The sequence below is a fragment of the Anolis carolinensis genome, chromosome 3, assembly GCF_035594765.1.
Source record: "Anolis carolinensis isolate JA03-04 chromosome 3, rAnoCar3.1.pri, whole genome shotgun sequence".
In the NCBI taxonomy this organism is placed as follows: domain Eukaryota; kingdom Metazoa; phylum Chordata; class Lepidosauria; order Squamata; family Dactyloidae; genus Anolis; species Anolis carolinensis.
Window position 1 is genome coordinate 210636095 of NC_085843.1, and position 16753 is coordinate 210652847.

The following is a 16753-nucleotide window of genomic DNA, read 5'->3' on the forward strand; positions in this document are numbered from 1 at the left end:
GTCTAGGCTGGAAGGAGGGTGCTTAACCATTCTGTTTATTTTTTACCGAAGCCCCATTTGACAGTATCCTTTGTTAAACAGTATTGGTGAGGATGGTGTATAGTTTATGTGTGTCTGTGTGAGAGAGAAAGAGAGGGTGTTTAAGCCTCCTGAAACTCAAAGTAGCTCACTATAGCTTTAAAATGATCCTAATTACACTATGTAACACAATTTACAAGGTTCCAGGGTTATAAATGTCATTTCCTAATTTGTTTTATCATTTAAAAAATGGGAAAAGTTTATTAAATTGCAAAAGCTTTCTTACAAGTCACCCTGTCATCAGCTCATGTCGTCCATACTCAGGGCAGTGATTTCTCTGGTTGAATCCATTCAACTGCAATGGGATCTTCCTCTTTTCCTTTCTTCTCATGAAATGGCCAAAGTGCGATAGCCTCAATTTAGTAAATGGATGAAACTTTATTTATAACCCATCCTATCTCCCCGGAGGGACTCAGGGCGGCTCACATCAAAATATACAATGGCAAACGTTCAATGCTGACAATAATAAATAAACAAATACAAAATAACTCATTAAATTATAAAGCAACTTAAATAAACAAAACAACACAATACACATAATTACAAACATATTAAATCATTAAAATTTGATTAAAATTGTTGGGGGAGATGGAAAACAGCAGATTAACTGGTGTTAGCAGTTAGCAGATAAGCGAGGGAGCATATAGATGTACTAAATTCTCCTCCTTTCCATAAGCTAAATTGCTTAGGTGTGTTTTTAATAGCTTTTTGAAGGACAGGAGAGAGGAGGCCATTTTAAATTCTTTAGGAAGGGAGTTCCAGAGGTGGGGAGCGATCACAGAGAAGGCCCTCTCTCTCACTCCCACTAGCTGCGCTTGAGACATTTTGAGACATCAGCCGCACCTTAGTCATTTTGGCTTGTAAGGAGATTTTAGGCTTGATTTTTTTTCTTTCTAGGACCCATTTTTTTCCTTTTTAGCTTTCTATGGTATCTTCACAACTCTTCTCCAGCATCACATCTCAAATGAGGTGAATATAGGACATGACATCAATGTGGAAATAAATTCAGATTTTAGCTAGTAATTAAGAATCGGGGTGGAAATGAAATTTTTCCTTATTAGCTCAGTGCAGACAGCATCTCAACAGATACTGGACTATAGAATTTGGATTGGAGGGGCGTTTAACTAGATATTCAAAGCTTTTTTTTTTCTCAGATAAACCCATCCTGAACATGGTGTTGGCCCACTTCTTCTCACAACTTCCTCTTGCAGTAATGACCTTAATGGTACCTCTGTGTGAGGATGTTGACTGGTGACAGTGCCTATCTATACCCATGCCATAAAACCTTCATCTCTTCATTTCTGCACACAAAACTACAGTAGAGTCTCACTTATCCAACCTTTGCTCATCCAAAGTTCTGTATTCAAGTCTGCCTCCCGCCCAGATCTACAGCTGTTTCTCTATGCAGCAACACACACTGGGCCTCTCTAGACGCCCGCCGGGAGGAGCAAGACATGGCTGGCGTAGACCTTTCCTATTGGGCACAACGTCTGGCTTGCAAGGAGGGATTAAGGAAAACAGGCTTTCCTTAACCCCTCCTTATTATTCAACATTTTCATTTACCCGTTTTTCCGGCTTGTTTATGTTGGATAAGCGAGAATCTACCATACCATAAAAGATAGAAGAGCAAGCAAACACACACACACAACAGTTGACAATCCTAGACAAATAATAATACAGTACTCACTTATCCAACATAAACAGGCCAGCAAACATTGGATAAGCGAATATGTTGGATAATAAGGAGGAATTAAGGAAAAGACTATTAAACATCAAATTAGATTATGATTTTACAAATTAAGCACCAAACCATCATGTTTTACAACAAATTTGACAGAAAATGTAGTTCAATACGCAGTAATGCTATATAGTAATTACGATACGAATTTAGCACCAAACCATCACAATGTATTGAAAACATTGACTACAAAAACATTGACTACTAAAAGGCAGACTGCGTTGAATAATCCAGAATGTTGGATAAGCGAATGTTGGATGAGACTCTACTGTAATTTATTCTAATTTTACTATTTGTGGAGGACTGTCATGCCAGAACCATCCACTATGTAACATGATTTTTGTTCCTGGACTATAAATGTTATTTTCTTATTGGGTCTATCATAACAGTTATTAAACTGCAACAACTCACCTTAGATCATAGATAGTTGCTTAGACTTCCATACACAACTCATTCATGAGTTGGTTTACAAAATCTTCAAAGTAAGTTGTAAAGTTCTGTATTAGTCCTTTTTGTTGAACTACAGTACAGTTTCCTTGCATTGAATCTGAAAGCCCATTGGCTAGTTGTGCATGTGTAAAATCAATCCTGTTAATGTTAATGGTTGTAGACCAAATCGCATCTTGATAGATAGGTCAGAAGAAAACATACTAAATTCAAAAACTTTACTGCCTCTGTCTGACAGTAAAGAAGACCACATTCTGGATGAGATGGGGCGGGGGGTGACATGGAACAGAAAGGAAACTGATATTTCATTTTAGGACATAAATTCCTATCTGGTTATTGCAGTTAACCTATATATTTATGAGTTTGTTTACATTCTTTTAGCTTTTATGAAGATCTGTTAACCCATGGAATACTGAAGCCATTGACTGCTCTGGTAGAAGGAATGGTGATGAAAAAGGGAACCGAGAATTTTGTTACACCTCAGGGAATTTCGTCAATTGTGAAGCACTATTTAAAGAAGTCAGGTAATAGTAATCTGTTATAAAGATGAAGAGTGGGTTTTGGAACTGACTACCTCTGGAGCAAGACATGGCTGTTGAAGCTATGAGGGAATTTCAGTAAGTGGGGAAACTTTTCAGGCAGAGATTCTAAACCAATTTTTGTGGCAACATATACTACACTCGAAAGTGAAAAATTTGGGTTCTTGCCTCTGGCCCCAGTCACATATCACACCCTCCTCTTGGTGTGGACATGGAGGACATGGTGCCCCTCTGCCACCACCCCTCCAGTCACACGTGGCTGCGCAGAACTTTCCCAAGGGATCTGCACAGCCACGTGTCAAGCCCTCTTCACAGGAGTTTTCAGCACAGCAACAGATGAGCTTTCCTCCTCAGGTACTCCCTCTGAGCTAGCCACATGCCACCTCTCTGACCATCTTTCCCTGTAACAACTCCCTACCTGTTCCTCAGAAAAAGTTTCAAATCAAGAGCGCATGTCTCCTTCTTTGTCTTCTCCTCCATCTCCTCCTCCTCATTGTCTGCAGCTTTAGCCTCGACTGGGCCCTTGGGACCAAGCCACGTTTAGCAATAGCAAGGTGAGGTGATGGTGTGGCTCTGTGGGGAGCGAGGCTGGCTGTGCTTGTCTCTCTTTCTCCCTGCTAGGAGGGAGCAAGAAAGGGGGGGGGCTGTCAAGGTGGTGTTGAAGGGGGATCTCCGGAAAGGGGAAGAAGCCACGCGGAGGAGGGAGTCCTCTCCTCGTATGCCAGAAAGGAGAGAGTAGGGAGACACATGGATACGAAGAAGGAATGCCTGTCGAACCAACCCCACAGAAGACAAAGCACCCTTCCGTAAAATAAGTGCATGCTTAAAGCATCAAGGGAAAGGGCCCCACCAAAACTTTCCATGGCAATATTGACCATGGACCCCCCCTACGATTCAAAGCTGCACCACTAAAAAGAATTCTCACAATCAAAGATTTGGCAATTAATCAAAAGTGAAATGTCAACAAAGAGGAAGTGTACCAAAACAATCAGTATTTATTTTCCATCATACTGTGATTTTTGACTCAATTCACCATGTCCTCTTGCAAAGAGGAGCACCCTCTCCTGAGAGCCCTGCACAGCCATGTGTGAAACCCTCTCCCCCCACGCCAACCACTTCCTGGCCTCCCCTCCCACACCAACCCTCAGCATCTGTCCAGCCCACCCCAGCATGTGGCCCCCTTGCGAAAAACATTGCCCATGCCTAGTATATATTCATATATAAGACTAGAAATTTTAGTCAAAAAATCAACCCAAAAATCCTGTATTGACTTATTTATGAGTAAGTGTTAGTATTGTACATCTCTTCTTTGAGTAGAAGTGGCAAAAGCCAAGGGCTTAGTCCATCCCAGAAAGAAACATTAACTGCTTTTACTTTCTCCGCCATGGCTCCACTTCTGATCTTTTCATGCTTAGATGAGGACATGGCAGCCCTGAGACAAGGCAGTGGCACTTTCCCTTCATGGTCTGACCCTCGACTTATCAATGGATCCTATAAAAATCCATAATTTTGGCCCCCAAACCAGCCCGAGTTATGATATCAACCTATACATGAGTATATATAGTAAGTCTTTCAATGATTTGCCATAGAGATACAAGAAGTCTTAGCTCCAGAATGTCACCTGTAAAGACATTTAACAACTTAAACATATCAACAGAAAGCAAAGCTCAGAAAATTAGATTTAACATGTTAAATGTTATAACCTAGGAAATTAATTCATTACCATCAATAACTAAGTTTCTGTAATCAGTTAAATTATCATTAATCATTTCACTATAAAAAGCATGCAGAGACAGGGATTTATAGGAAATGTAGAAGAGGTGGCCCCATCATTCCTAGAGATGGTGATAATAATCTTTATTTGTAGATCACCTTATTTCCCTTAGGGGACTCAAGGCGGTTTCCAACACATATGGCAACCATTCAATGCCTACAAAAGACATATCAACAAATTACATCAAAGCAAGAAACATCAAACAATATGAAACTGCTTAACTATAAACTTAATACCAAATAAGAATATCCCAAAAATCAAATTAACAACCCTAACAAACATAATCATATCATATAAATTACATGAGAATAAAAACACTTAAAACAACTGGACCCTTATTAAAAGGTAAGGTGGATTCCAACAACTGACAAGCTGAGGTCAGTTCCAGTATTGACAAGATTTTATATATCCAAATAATGATATGTCATTATATGATATGTCAGGACATATTACTCATCTTCCTCTCCATACACCAGAGTATGTAAGTGTGTCCTTAGCAACTTTTAAAAGGCAAGGAGAGGGGGCAGTTTTTAGTTCTTTTGAGAGGGAGTTCCAAAGGCGAGATGTGATCACAGAGAAGACCCCGTCTCTCGTTCTCACCAGATGTGCTTGAGACGGGTGGGACTGAGAGCAGGGCTTCCTCTGCAGATCATAGTGCTCAAGCCAGTTTGTAAACAGATGTGGTTCTGCAAATAGCCAGGGCCTGAACCATTTTGGGCTTTATCGATAACAACCAGCACTTCGTATTTAGCCCAGAAGCAGATTGGCAGCCAGTGGAGCTGTCGCAGCAGGGAATCATCCTCTCACAATACTGTGCCTCTCATGATATACAGTGTCTGCAGGACCAGTGCCCACAGTTTCATTTACCAACATTAGACAAAATATATCCTTTATGCAACTTCCAGCATTCCTCAGGAATACTGGGAATTGTCGTCCCAAGTGCATCTGGAAAGATACATTATTCCTACCCTAGTAAGAAATAATGAGTTAATTTCAGCTAGAGGGCACTCATCCACTGCAAGTGAAATTATAAATGACTAGCTGCAAAGACCAGTTGTTAAAGGATGAAGAATTATAAATTAGAAATGTTTGGAGTTCTTTGGAGCATATGCTGAAGATTTTTCTTCATAGCCAAACCATGGCATCCCCACTTCCAGGTAATGTTTATCTGTGTGATCTGTGCAGGAGCTCATGTTTTGCTCATTTAATTCAGCAGGGCTTATTTCTAAATATATATTCTTCTACATGGTCCCTGTCAAATGCACACATATGGGTTTTCATGCGCCTGCGTAGACCAGTTCGGAATTCTCTAGAAGCTCTCAGAGATAACATTTTTGATGGAGGCCTCGCCCACTCTCCCCATAAGAATATATAGCCAGTGGGAGGGGCCAACGCCCCAGTTCCTTTTTTCCGTCACGTTAGACAGCTGGAAATCTCTTAGCTCTCATTAATTTAGCTTAGTGTTTGCTCTTTGAGCCTTGATTGACCATGGACTTCTGACTATCCCTTTGCACATCATTTTTTGACTCTCTTGATCGACGGCTGACCCAGACTACCTTGACTTACAACTCAGGCCAGTTTCTCTCAAGTGCTAGATAATGGCTGCCCTTTTTAAGAAATGCACCAAATGTGGGGAGAAGCTCCCTGATACGGATGGACACTCGATGTGCCTCCTCTGCCTTGGGGAAGGCCATGCGGCCCACTCATGTCCGATTTGTCAGGCCTTTACACCACAGGCCCGAAAAAACCGCAAAACTCACCTCAAGGCCCTCTTGTACGGGCAGGCACTTTTGCCGCCGCTCACCCAACCATTGAAAAGAGCAGCATCGGAGCCTCCCGTCCAGCTCCCGCCAGTGGGAGGCTTGACCACACCAGCCCCTTCCCTGCCCGGGAACTTACCTTCGAGCGAGCTTTCTGAGGCCCGACCCCCGTTGGCCAAGAAGCCAAAAGTCAAAAAACTGAAAGCTCTCCCAGGAGGAAAGGCCATTAAAAAGGCTGGAGTAATGGCGAAGGGTGACGCTGAGATACCCGCTATGGAAGCGTTTTCCTCCTCCCTGGGATTTAGCACGGCAGCCGGATACGGCCTTCTTAGCAACCAGGCGCTGCCGCCGGATCTTCCTCAGCTACTTACATAGCCAGAGGAAGAGGGCCCCTCCCCTCTGGAATTGGAACTTATGCCCGCTGCACCTCCTCCATCATCAGAAGGAGACCGGGCAAGTGGGGAGAGAGCCCTGGCGGCCACGACCCCAACACCGGCTTTGAACGGAGAGGGCGCAGGGGCTCGATACTCTGCTCCGCCGGCTCCAGCAGTGCCCTCGACACCGACTACGGGGCCATCGATATGGGAGGATGAATCTCGCCGTCGGGGCCAATCCTCCTTGAGGAGGAGCCGTCTTCGACACTCTCGGAGGCATTACCACTCCCCCTCCTCCTCGGAGTCGTGGAGCTCTGAATTTGAGGATGAAAGGCATGGCTCTTGGTCCCGGGGCTCTTCCCTTAGGGGCTTCTCTCGCGGTTCTAGATCTCCCTCCCCGTATTATTTTCATGGTGACCCTATTTATACTCGGGATTTTTTTCATTTCATCTCGTGCCACCACAGGTGCCGACGCCATCCCTCTAGAGACTACTTGCACAGGCCATATGTTAAGGGCGATCATGCACTGACTACCCGACCAACAGCCACTCCATTGTTTTCCACCTCGGATTCGACAGCAAACCCTACAAGCCAGCCTGCCCCAACATCAGGGACCCCAGTCCCTTCTCAGATCATGGCCCCAGCTGCCCAATCTGCTGCCACCCAGCCGGTTCCTACCTCTCAACCAGCTCTGTGTATTCAAATGTACAGTTGTGTCATGCAATATTCTTTAATATTCTGTGAAGAAGTACACATTTATTACACAGAAAACCATTTTATGTGCAGAAAACTCGTTTTTGGGCAGAAAAGTTTTTGTACAAAAACATTTCTTTACAGAATAATTTCTACAACATTTTGGGAAATTCTAGCATGGCAGAAGAGCTGCAAAAATCTTGCTTCTCTATTACCCCTCTTCATGGGGTTTCCTAAATGTTAGAAATCTGCTTTTTGACTTAAAAATAAATAAATGTCAGTATCCTTTCTCCCTCTACTTCTGTTCTGAAGAAGAGTGTGAAATGGTATATCAAAGGAAAAACTGATAAAGGGATACTTTACACTTCTTATCCAAGTTTCTAACATTGATTGAGTAATAAAGGATTACTTGGGGATTCAATGACATTCACTTTGGAGTAGACATGATTTTAGATCAATCTTCGGTGCCAAATTAATAGACTCCGAAAGAGGTGAAAATAGGGATAAGAAAAATGTGTACATTATACAATTACAATAACAGCGCAATATCAGTAGTAGATGAGAACTGAAGAGTTACAATGCACTCCCCAAAATATAGGGGAAGAGAGGGATTCTGAAAATTTGGATCAAAAATAGACATTTTGCAAAGTCTAGGGCTTGTTGAGGGCTAAGCAAATAGATCTGTCCCAACCCAACTTGATATCAAGCCAAGATGTCCCTCACATTTCCTTTCTTCTTTTTCTTCCATTGGTTCCTAGTTATTCTTTGGCAAGATTTCCAGAACTTTCTCTATTTCACTGCTCATAGTAGCAGTGATGACAGCAAAGCAGAACAGCCTGCCTAGCAACAAAGCCATTTCCTCCAATCCTGATCCTTCTTCTTCTCCAGCTTCCCAGTCTTACTGTAGCTGCCAGAGGAAGAAAGACCTAGCACATTCAAAGATCCTAAAATCAATGAACTTGGTTTAGGATTTATGAAACAGATCTAACGTCTACATTAATCAATGGCCTTCTGACATGGAACTAACATCAACATTAATCAGTCAATCTAGTGGGTTAAGACAAAGATTAGAAACTTATTTTGAAACAATAACTGAACAAGTTAATCAGTTGCTTCCAGTTTATAATGAAAAGATTCAAGTTCTATGTTCCTTTAAACATGGAATGGGCAAAGGATAACCCGAATACTATGTGGACCCCTGAACCCCATCAGACTTCTCAGTATGTATGCTTGTGAAGTGCCTTATGAAATATTTCAGGAGCAGCTTTTAAATATGTCACAGATCCTTTGCATGATTTTTCATAGGCAGTGCCTTTCAAAATTAGGAGTGGATTTATCTCTAGTTTTGAGTATGTGAAGGTTGCTTGTTGCATTTTTAAATTTGATATGCCCACCCTTGACTGTTTCCAGTTGCCATCCTTCAGATGTTGAAAAGATACTCCAGATGATGTCAGTTTAGGTAATCTTTAAAGATTTTGGCAATAAGCTATCTAGGGCTGGGAATGCAATGCTTGTTACAGCTTGGAAATGTCATTTCTTTATAATTAAAACCTTAAGAATCGCCCAGCTAACGTGATTATTGGCCATGTTAGTTTAATGATATTGGGAGCTGTAGCCTAAAAAGTAACTCTTACATGTTGTAATAATTACAATATTTCCCCAAAAATAAGACACTGTCTTATATTTTTTTCCTCAAGAAGTCACACTATGGCTTATTTTCAGGGGATGTTTTATTTTTATTAAGTGTGGTACAACAATCTACATTTAATAGTTAAGTCATCTTCTTCTGAAACATTATCATAACTTTCCAAAGCTGGAATTCCATCCTGAATTTCTTGCGACTCCATTTCCTTTAGAACCATTGGCCTCCTCAGTGACCTCCGAGATAGCAGCTGTCACGATGGGGCAGATGAGAAAAGCTGTCTGTCTTGTTTACTGCTCAGCGCCAATACACTGCATAGCCATACCTTTCACTATGTCTTATTTTCACAATGTACACCAAAATTTGTGAATGCTCAAGTTCCATTATATAACATGGGCTAATAAAATGGCATCCTTTATTTTAAAAGACCAACACTAGCTTAACTTTTGGATTTTAAAAAAAAAAATCAAATCTTGAATGGTAGGATCTATGATATGAAGGAATGTACAGGAATATTCTGATAAAAGCATAAAGAGACATAAAATGATAAATGCATAATACAGGAACCACAATAACAGAGTGCAATTCCTAAAAATACGTCAGTGTCTGCCTGAAAAGACATCTGCACTGTGAACCAATATGTGAGAGGGTTGAATCAAATGAGGTAAGTGTTTCTTTCTCAAATCAAAACAGATGAGTCAAATCAGAAGCAACCACTATTTGGTGTGAGTCACACTCTCTGGTAAGAGCACAATCTTATATTAAATGAGGAGAGAGTTCTCTTAAATGTAATAGAGGTTTACATTCACAGCATGGCTGCCCAAGTTAGATAACCCTCAGGATCCCTTCCAATTATATAATTCTGTGATTTGCATGTTGGACATCAGGCTTCTAGTGAAAAATAATAGATTCTACAAGCCCCCACACTCTTGACACACAGGCAGACATCTGTAACTCTTAGGTGCAATAGATTTGGAACATTCAATAGGCAGTATGGGCCTGCTGGCATAGAAATGACTCCTCTGGTGTTGTCTGTTTTTGGACTATAGCTCCCAGAATCTTTAAACCAGTTGGGAGCTGTAGTCCATACACAGGGGAATAGGTAATTTCTGAATTGTAGAATCATACATCCTTGTTTTGGAATTCTCTCAGCTATAATTGCAGGCGCCACATTAGACCACAGGGGAAGAGGTGATTTTGTATCAGAGTTGTGGAGTTTTTACATTTTTATTAGGACTGTGATGTTTAGTTAAACAAACAAGGTGATTGTAGAGTTCGAAGAGATGAAATAAAGTTGGAAGAGACCCCAAGGGAGTCCCTTAAAGATGACCCATAATTTCTTTAAAATCTTCCAGAGGCTTGTACAAAACAGTGACTCAGGGCCTTTTCAAACAGGCCACTTATCCTAGGATTTGATCCCAGGTTTTCTGCTTTAAACTGGATTATATGAATCTGCACTGCCAGATAATCCTGGGATAAAGGACCTTTCTGGAAGAGCCCTCAGGGCCCTTCTACACTGCTATATAATCCAGAATATCAAGGCAAATAATCCAAATCTGCTTTGAACTGGATTATGAGTCTACACTGCCATATAATCCAGTTCAAAGCAGGTAATCTGGAATTTATACAGCTGTGTAGAAGGGGCCTCAGAAGGGCAGGATTAAGGAGCAGAGTGCCTCTGAACCTAAGATCATCCCAAGAGTAGATGATCACTATCAGAACCACATTCACAAATCTCTAAACAAAAATCCTTCCTGATTTCCCTATCAATTGATAGTGTTGCTATCAATTTTGGGAAGGGGGGTCTAGTTTTCGTTGCTGTGAGACCATCAAAACTTGCAAAGCCTGGCTGGAAATAACTTGAAGATCTACCAGTAGATTACCATTATCTTCTCACCCTGCTGTAGATACACATAATATGCAGGTAGGCTAATGTGATCCCAGACACAGACTGGTACTCGGCTAAGTCAGCCCTCTCTTAGGGCCCTTCCTCACAGCCCTATAACCCAGAATATCAAGTCAGAAAATCCCGCAACATCTGCTTTGAACTGAGTTATTTATTTACAACATTTCTACCCTGCCCTTCTCGCCCGAGGGGACTCATTTGAGTCCACACGGCCATATATTCCAGTTCAAAGCAGATAATGTGGGATTTTATTCAGCTGTGTGAAAGGGGCCTTAGAATCACAGAATTATAAAGTTGGAAAAGACCCAAGGCCAACTAGTCCCAAGGGCTATGCAGGAACACACTATCAAAGCACTCCTGACAGATGGCCATTCAACCTCTGCCAAAAAACCTCCAGAGAAGGAGACTCCACCATACTCCAGGGCAGCATATTTGACTGCCAAACAGCTCTAACCACCAGGAAGTTCTGTTTAGGTAGAATTCCTTTTCCTGCAATTTGGTAGAATGTTTAGGTAGAATTCCTTTTCTTGCAATTTGGATCAATTGATCGGTGTCCTATGATGTATCTACACTGTAGAATCAATACAATTTGATACCAATATCGCCTTGTCCCGACACTGGAATCCTAGAATTTGTAGTTTGGTGAGACACCAGCACTCTTTGGCAAAAAGAGCCAGCTGGAGGAAGGGCTTGTCCCTCCGAGAACCGCGAGGCGCACCCTGGATCTCCCTCGGCCAGGCCCTTGCTGGAGGAAACTCCTCCAGCAAGGGCCTGGCTGAGGAAGGTCTGGGGAGATGTCCCTCAGCAAGCCCTCGCCCCTTGGGAAGCACCCCACGTGGGTGAGAGGGCTCAGCCCAGCGAAGCACACCACAAGCGCTGCTGTCTAGCAGCGCTTGAGGGATGTTTCCCAAGGGGCAAGGGCTCTGAACCGAGCCCTCGTCCCTTAGGAAGTACCCTGCAATTGCTGCAGAAGCGATCGCGGGGCACTTCCTCCTCCCTCTCCCTCTTCTCTTGAGCTCCCTTTGCCCAAGAGAAGGAGAGGGAGGGGCGCCCCCGGCGGCGCCTCGGATGACATGGAGCCTCGGTTAACCAGGGGCTCTACTGTGTTGTCAAATAAGAAATTTCTTGCCTTATCCACTTTTTCCTCACCATGTGTAATTTTATATACGTCTACATTGGCCACTACCTCTCCATGTTGCCAAATGTTATAATGAAATGTTGTGGTCTTTTATTATTTGGGAGTAGTTTTAGTCCCTTGACCATTTTGATTGCCCTTTTCTTTACATATCAATTTTTTAGTTAGCTCAAACATACAATAATTTCTGTTTCTTTCTGAAGCAGGTGCAGATATCTTCTATGATCACCAAGTTACTCAGCTCTACCTCCGGGATGGGAAATGGGAAGTCTGCGTTAATACTGGCTCTTCAGTCCAGTTTGATGTGGTTATTCTTACAATGCCCGTTCCACAAATTCTTCAGCTTCAGGGAGACATTGGGAATTGTAAGTGTTAACATTCATTTTTATTTTGTTTGTTTATTATATGTACAGGCTGGGCATCCCTTATTCAGAATTCTGTGGTCCAAAATTTTCCGTATGACTGACTGAGAGAGTGACATCTTTGATTTTTGATAGTTCAAGGTACACACATTTTGTTTCATGCATAAAATTATAAAATATATTGTATATAAAATTGCCTTCAGGAGTATAGGAAACATAAATGAATTTCATGTTTCGACTTAGGTCCCAACTTCAAGATGTAACATTATGTATGTATATGCAAATACAATGTTCCAAAAAAATCAGAAATCTCACACACTTCTGGTCCAAGCATTTTGGAAAAGTGATACACAACCTGTACTTGCTACATAGTATTCATAATATGTCTCCTCTGTTTTACCCTCATAATTATCCTATAAGGTAGATGAAATTGAAAAATTGTTATTGGTTCAAATTTACTCAGTAAGCTTTTAACAAATTACAGTTTGAACTCTTGTATTCTTGATCTTAGTACATCATTCTGACAGCTATACTATGGTGATGTTTTATCTGTTTATATTGGAGTTGTGAAGGCTATTGTCTTCCATTTTTGCTGTTGAATTTATAAAGAAAACTAGATCGGGTTGTCTTTTAAAAAACGAGAGAATTGTGGTCTGAAGGTGCAATATTATTATGTTACATAATATTGCACAGAATCTTTGATGCAACACTGTTTTAGCAATGACATCAACTGAGAGTCTGTCAAGCAGAAAGAAAATAGTAATTTCACAATGTGCTATGGCTTTTTAAAAATAGTAAAATGGAGCTTTACTATGTCAAATTGAAAATATTAAAATGAAAAATTCTTTATTAAGCTAAAACACTGAGAATGTGCCTATTTCTTGCTTTACAGTCTTGGTCAGAGAATTGACAGGTTGCAACTGGACATGATATCTATATTTTTTATTTTTGTTCAAGGTTTTGATAATTATGCATGAAATTGTATGCAACTTCTCTTGCCCGATTTCTGTATCTTGTGACTGTCGTCATAATTCCAAATCCTACTTTCATCTCCTTGTTGTTTGAAGCTGAGTTTTGATAATATTTTTGATTGTGCCTTCCTAATGATTTGGAGAGGAGGCAAAAACATTTATAGTTTCTTGACATTCTATAATGTTCTGTCAGCCGGTTTTGAAGATGGTTTTATCTAGTGCCTTAGCCATATTCAGGAAATAATATAAAATTAAAGGTACACATGCTATTTTGAGCAGCAACTGTGTGTTTAATATAACATGCATTTCTAGCCAATTTCTAGTCACCCAGCAGGGGACTCAGAGCAGTATACATCATATGTTTAGGCAGACATTCGATGCCTCAATTATACAAACTATTAAAATATAATATAAAATCATTAAAACAGTAAACATAAGAAAATTTAAAACCAGTAACATATTAAGCATAATAAATCCAATGACCCAATACCACATTGCCTCAATCCTTAGTTATAATTAACCTGCTTCATTTCTGACTGTGTCGTGACAAAATATTAGATTGCATTTCTGTCACTCTCTGAAAGCCTGATTGAATAGCCAAGTCTTAACTTCTTTCCTAAATGCCAGGATGCAGGAGGCTGATCTGATCTCTCTAGAAAGGGAGTTCCACAGCCAAGAGGCCACCACCGAGAAGGCCCTATCTCTTGTCCCCACTAATTGCGCTCACAAAGGTGTTGGGACCGAGAGCAGGACCTCCCCAGCAGATCTTAGCTCTCAAACTGGTTCTTAAAGGGAGATGTGTTCAGATAGTTAAGCTGGACCAGAGACGTTTAGGGTTTGATAGACTAAAGCCAGCACTTTGAATTGTGCTCAGTAGCAAATTGGCAGCCAGTGGAGCTGATGCAATAAGGGGGTTGTGTGCTCCCTGTACTCCACTCCTGTAAACAACCTGGCTGCCGCCCGTTGGACTGCTTGAAGCTTCCGAGCAGTCTTCAAAGACAACCCCACGTAGAGCACGTTGCAGTGTTTTTAGTGTTAGTAGGTTTTAGTCTCTTTTTAAAGAGATAAAATGGAATGATAACAGCAACAACAACAACAACAACTGTGATGATGCTGATGATTAGACTAATTCTTATATCGTGACTTTCTCTCAATAATAGGACTCAAGGCTGTTGAACTTGGAAGTGTTACTCCTCTATATTTCCACTTCTTTCATTTGATACTTTAATAGTGCTATTTTGAGGATATAAATCTAAAATTGATATTTAATTAAAGCTGAAAATTGAAGGGTCTATTGCTTGGATTGTTTTGCTCTTAGTTGCACTAAAGAGTCCAGATGAGGAGAACTAGATTTTTGTGGAAATAAACATAAAAGATGTGTGCTTACTGTTTTGTTTTTACCAGAATATTATATTGGCAGTTTTACCTTATTTGAACTACGTGCAGTGAATACTATTGTGAAATGTTCCTCGAAACATGTTTGGACCTGGGACTTCCTTGCTTTGTATTTCATGTGTTTGGAAAAGGTTTGGCATTTCAAGGTTAATGGAGAATGAACCTGGAAGTATTTTACTTGTTGCACTGGAACCAATCTCATAGCAGATGAGGCAATCCTGCAGTTAGTTGCAGTATTTTAAAGAAACAGTGGATGGCAGCATTCTAATGATCTTTGAAATGCCTAAATCAAAAGGTCTTGAAACATGTAAGCGGGGATCGGAGTACTGTGAATAAATGTCAGTTGTTACATGAAGCTGATTTTTGGTCTTTAAGTTAATGTTTGCAGTAATTAAAATGCAAGGTAGTAAAGATTGCTTTAGGACTTTGTAAGTTTTATTAAGATTTTGGAAAATATATCTGTAACGTATTAAATATTCTTCCCTGCCATCCTCTGCCCTCCAAAAATCTGCACTAATGTAGTTAGCAACATACATTTAGGGAACTGAAATTCAGATCTTCCGTTTTGTTTAGTTTTTAGGTGTCATGTCTATAGACTTTGACTGGCAGCTCAACATGTCAGCTAATTCCAGAAAAGCATTGTGGTTGAGGTGTCATGTGAAAATTCTGTCTGTGGTGACATATTTTTGGTGTTATATTCAAGCATGCAAGTCAGCAGGTACATGTTCGTGACTTCAAAATCATGTGCAAACCTGTTGTGAGAGGGTTTTTTTGTTTGTTTGTTTTAATCAACTTAGTTAAATGTCCTCTACCTCAGGATTCCTAACATTAAGGCAATTCTGAATTGGAAGGCACATCTGTCATCTGAATAAAAAAGAGATATGCCCCTTTTAAATTTTTAGGATAATAGTGAGGTTTATTTGACATAGAATCATAGAGTTGGAAGAGACTTCATGGGCCATTCAGTCCAACTCCCTGCCATGAATCATGAAAATCTCACTCAAAGCACCCCCGACAGATGGCTATCTAGCCTGTGCTTAAAAGTCTCCAAAGAAAGAGCCTCCACCACACTCTGGGACAGAGAGTTCCACTGCTAAACAGCTCTCTCACAGTGAAGAAGTTCTTCCTAATGTTCAGGTGGAATCTCCTTTCCTGTAGTTTGTAGCCATTGTTCTGTGTCCTAGTTTCCAGTGCAGCAGAAAACAAGCTTGCTCCCTCCTCCCTATAACTTCCCCTCACATATTTTTACATGGCCATCATGTCTCCTCTTAACCTTCTCTTCTGAAGGCTAAGCATGCCCAGCTCTTTAAGCTGCTCCTCATAGGGCTTGTTCTCCAGACCCTTGATCATTTTAGTCGCCCTCCTCTGAACACTTTCCAGCTTGTCAACATCTTCTTTAAATTGTGGTGCCCAGAATTGGACACAGTGTGATTCCAGGTTTGGTCTGACCAAGGCAAAATAGAGGGGTAGCATGACTTCCCTGGATCTAGACACTAGACTCCTATTTTTGCAGGCCAAAATCCCATTGACTTTTTTTAGCTGCCGCATCACATTGTTAGTTCATGTTTAATTTGTTGTCCATGAGAACTCCAAGATCTTTTTCACACGTACTGCTTTCAAGCCAGGCAACTTCATTTGTGGCCTCTGACTTTAGATTCATAGCCTTCTTTTGTCTTTTTTCATGTTGAAAGAGCTCTTCCCCTATATATCATTTGAATGGGAAGACCTTCACATTTGCAGTTTTGATTTTTGTGTATATTTGATTAATCACAGTTATGATTGAAACATTTTCTCTAGTAATCTCTAGATCTTTCAGTGTGATCCTATGATCATCAAAGTGGAAGCATAGAGACCTAGAAATCCTTAGAGGTGTTCTCTAGGGTTAAAAAGATTTTTTATAAACATATTTATTGAGATTTATTGAGATCTGCTATAGGAC

The 16753-nt window shown here is 40.8% G+C and overlaps 1 protein-coding gene across 4 annotated transcripts in view; it reads left to right on the top strand.

Moving 5' to 3' along the window:
* The window catches only part of rnls (renalase, FAD dependent amine oxidase), a 172173-nt gene that overhangs the window by 5378 nt on the left and 150042 nt on the right, over positions 1 to 16753 (top strand). For 3 of the 4 annotated variants that reach the window (XR_010005015.1, XM_062977483.1, XM_062977481.1), the window contains exons 3-4: positions 2645 to 2787; positions 12290 to 12451. Coding sequence is in view for 3 of the 4 variants with exons in the window: in XM_062977483.1 (XP_062833553.1) it covers positions 2645 to 2787; positions 12290 to 12451 (305 nt within the window). In the remaining variant the exon portion in view is untranslated. The remainder of the gene's footprint in view (positions 1 to 2644; positions 2788 to 12289; positions 12452 to 16753) is intronic. The other variant, XM_062977482.1, reaches the window with a different exon arrangement.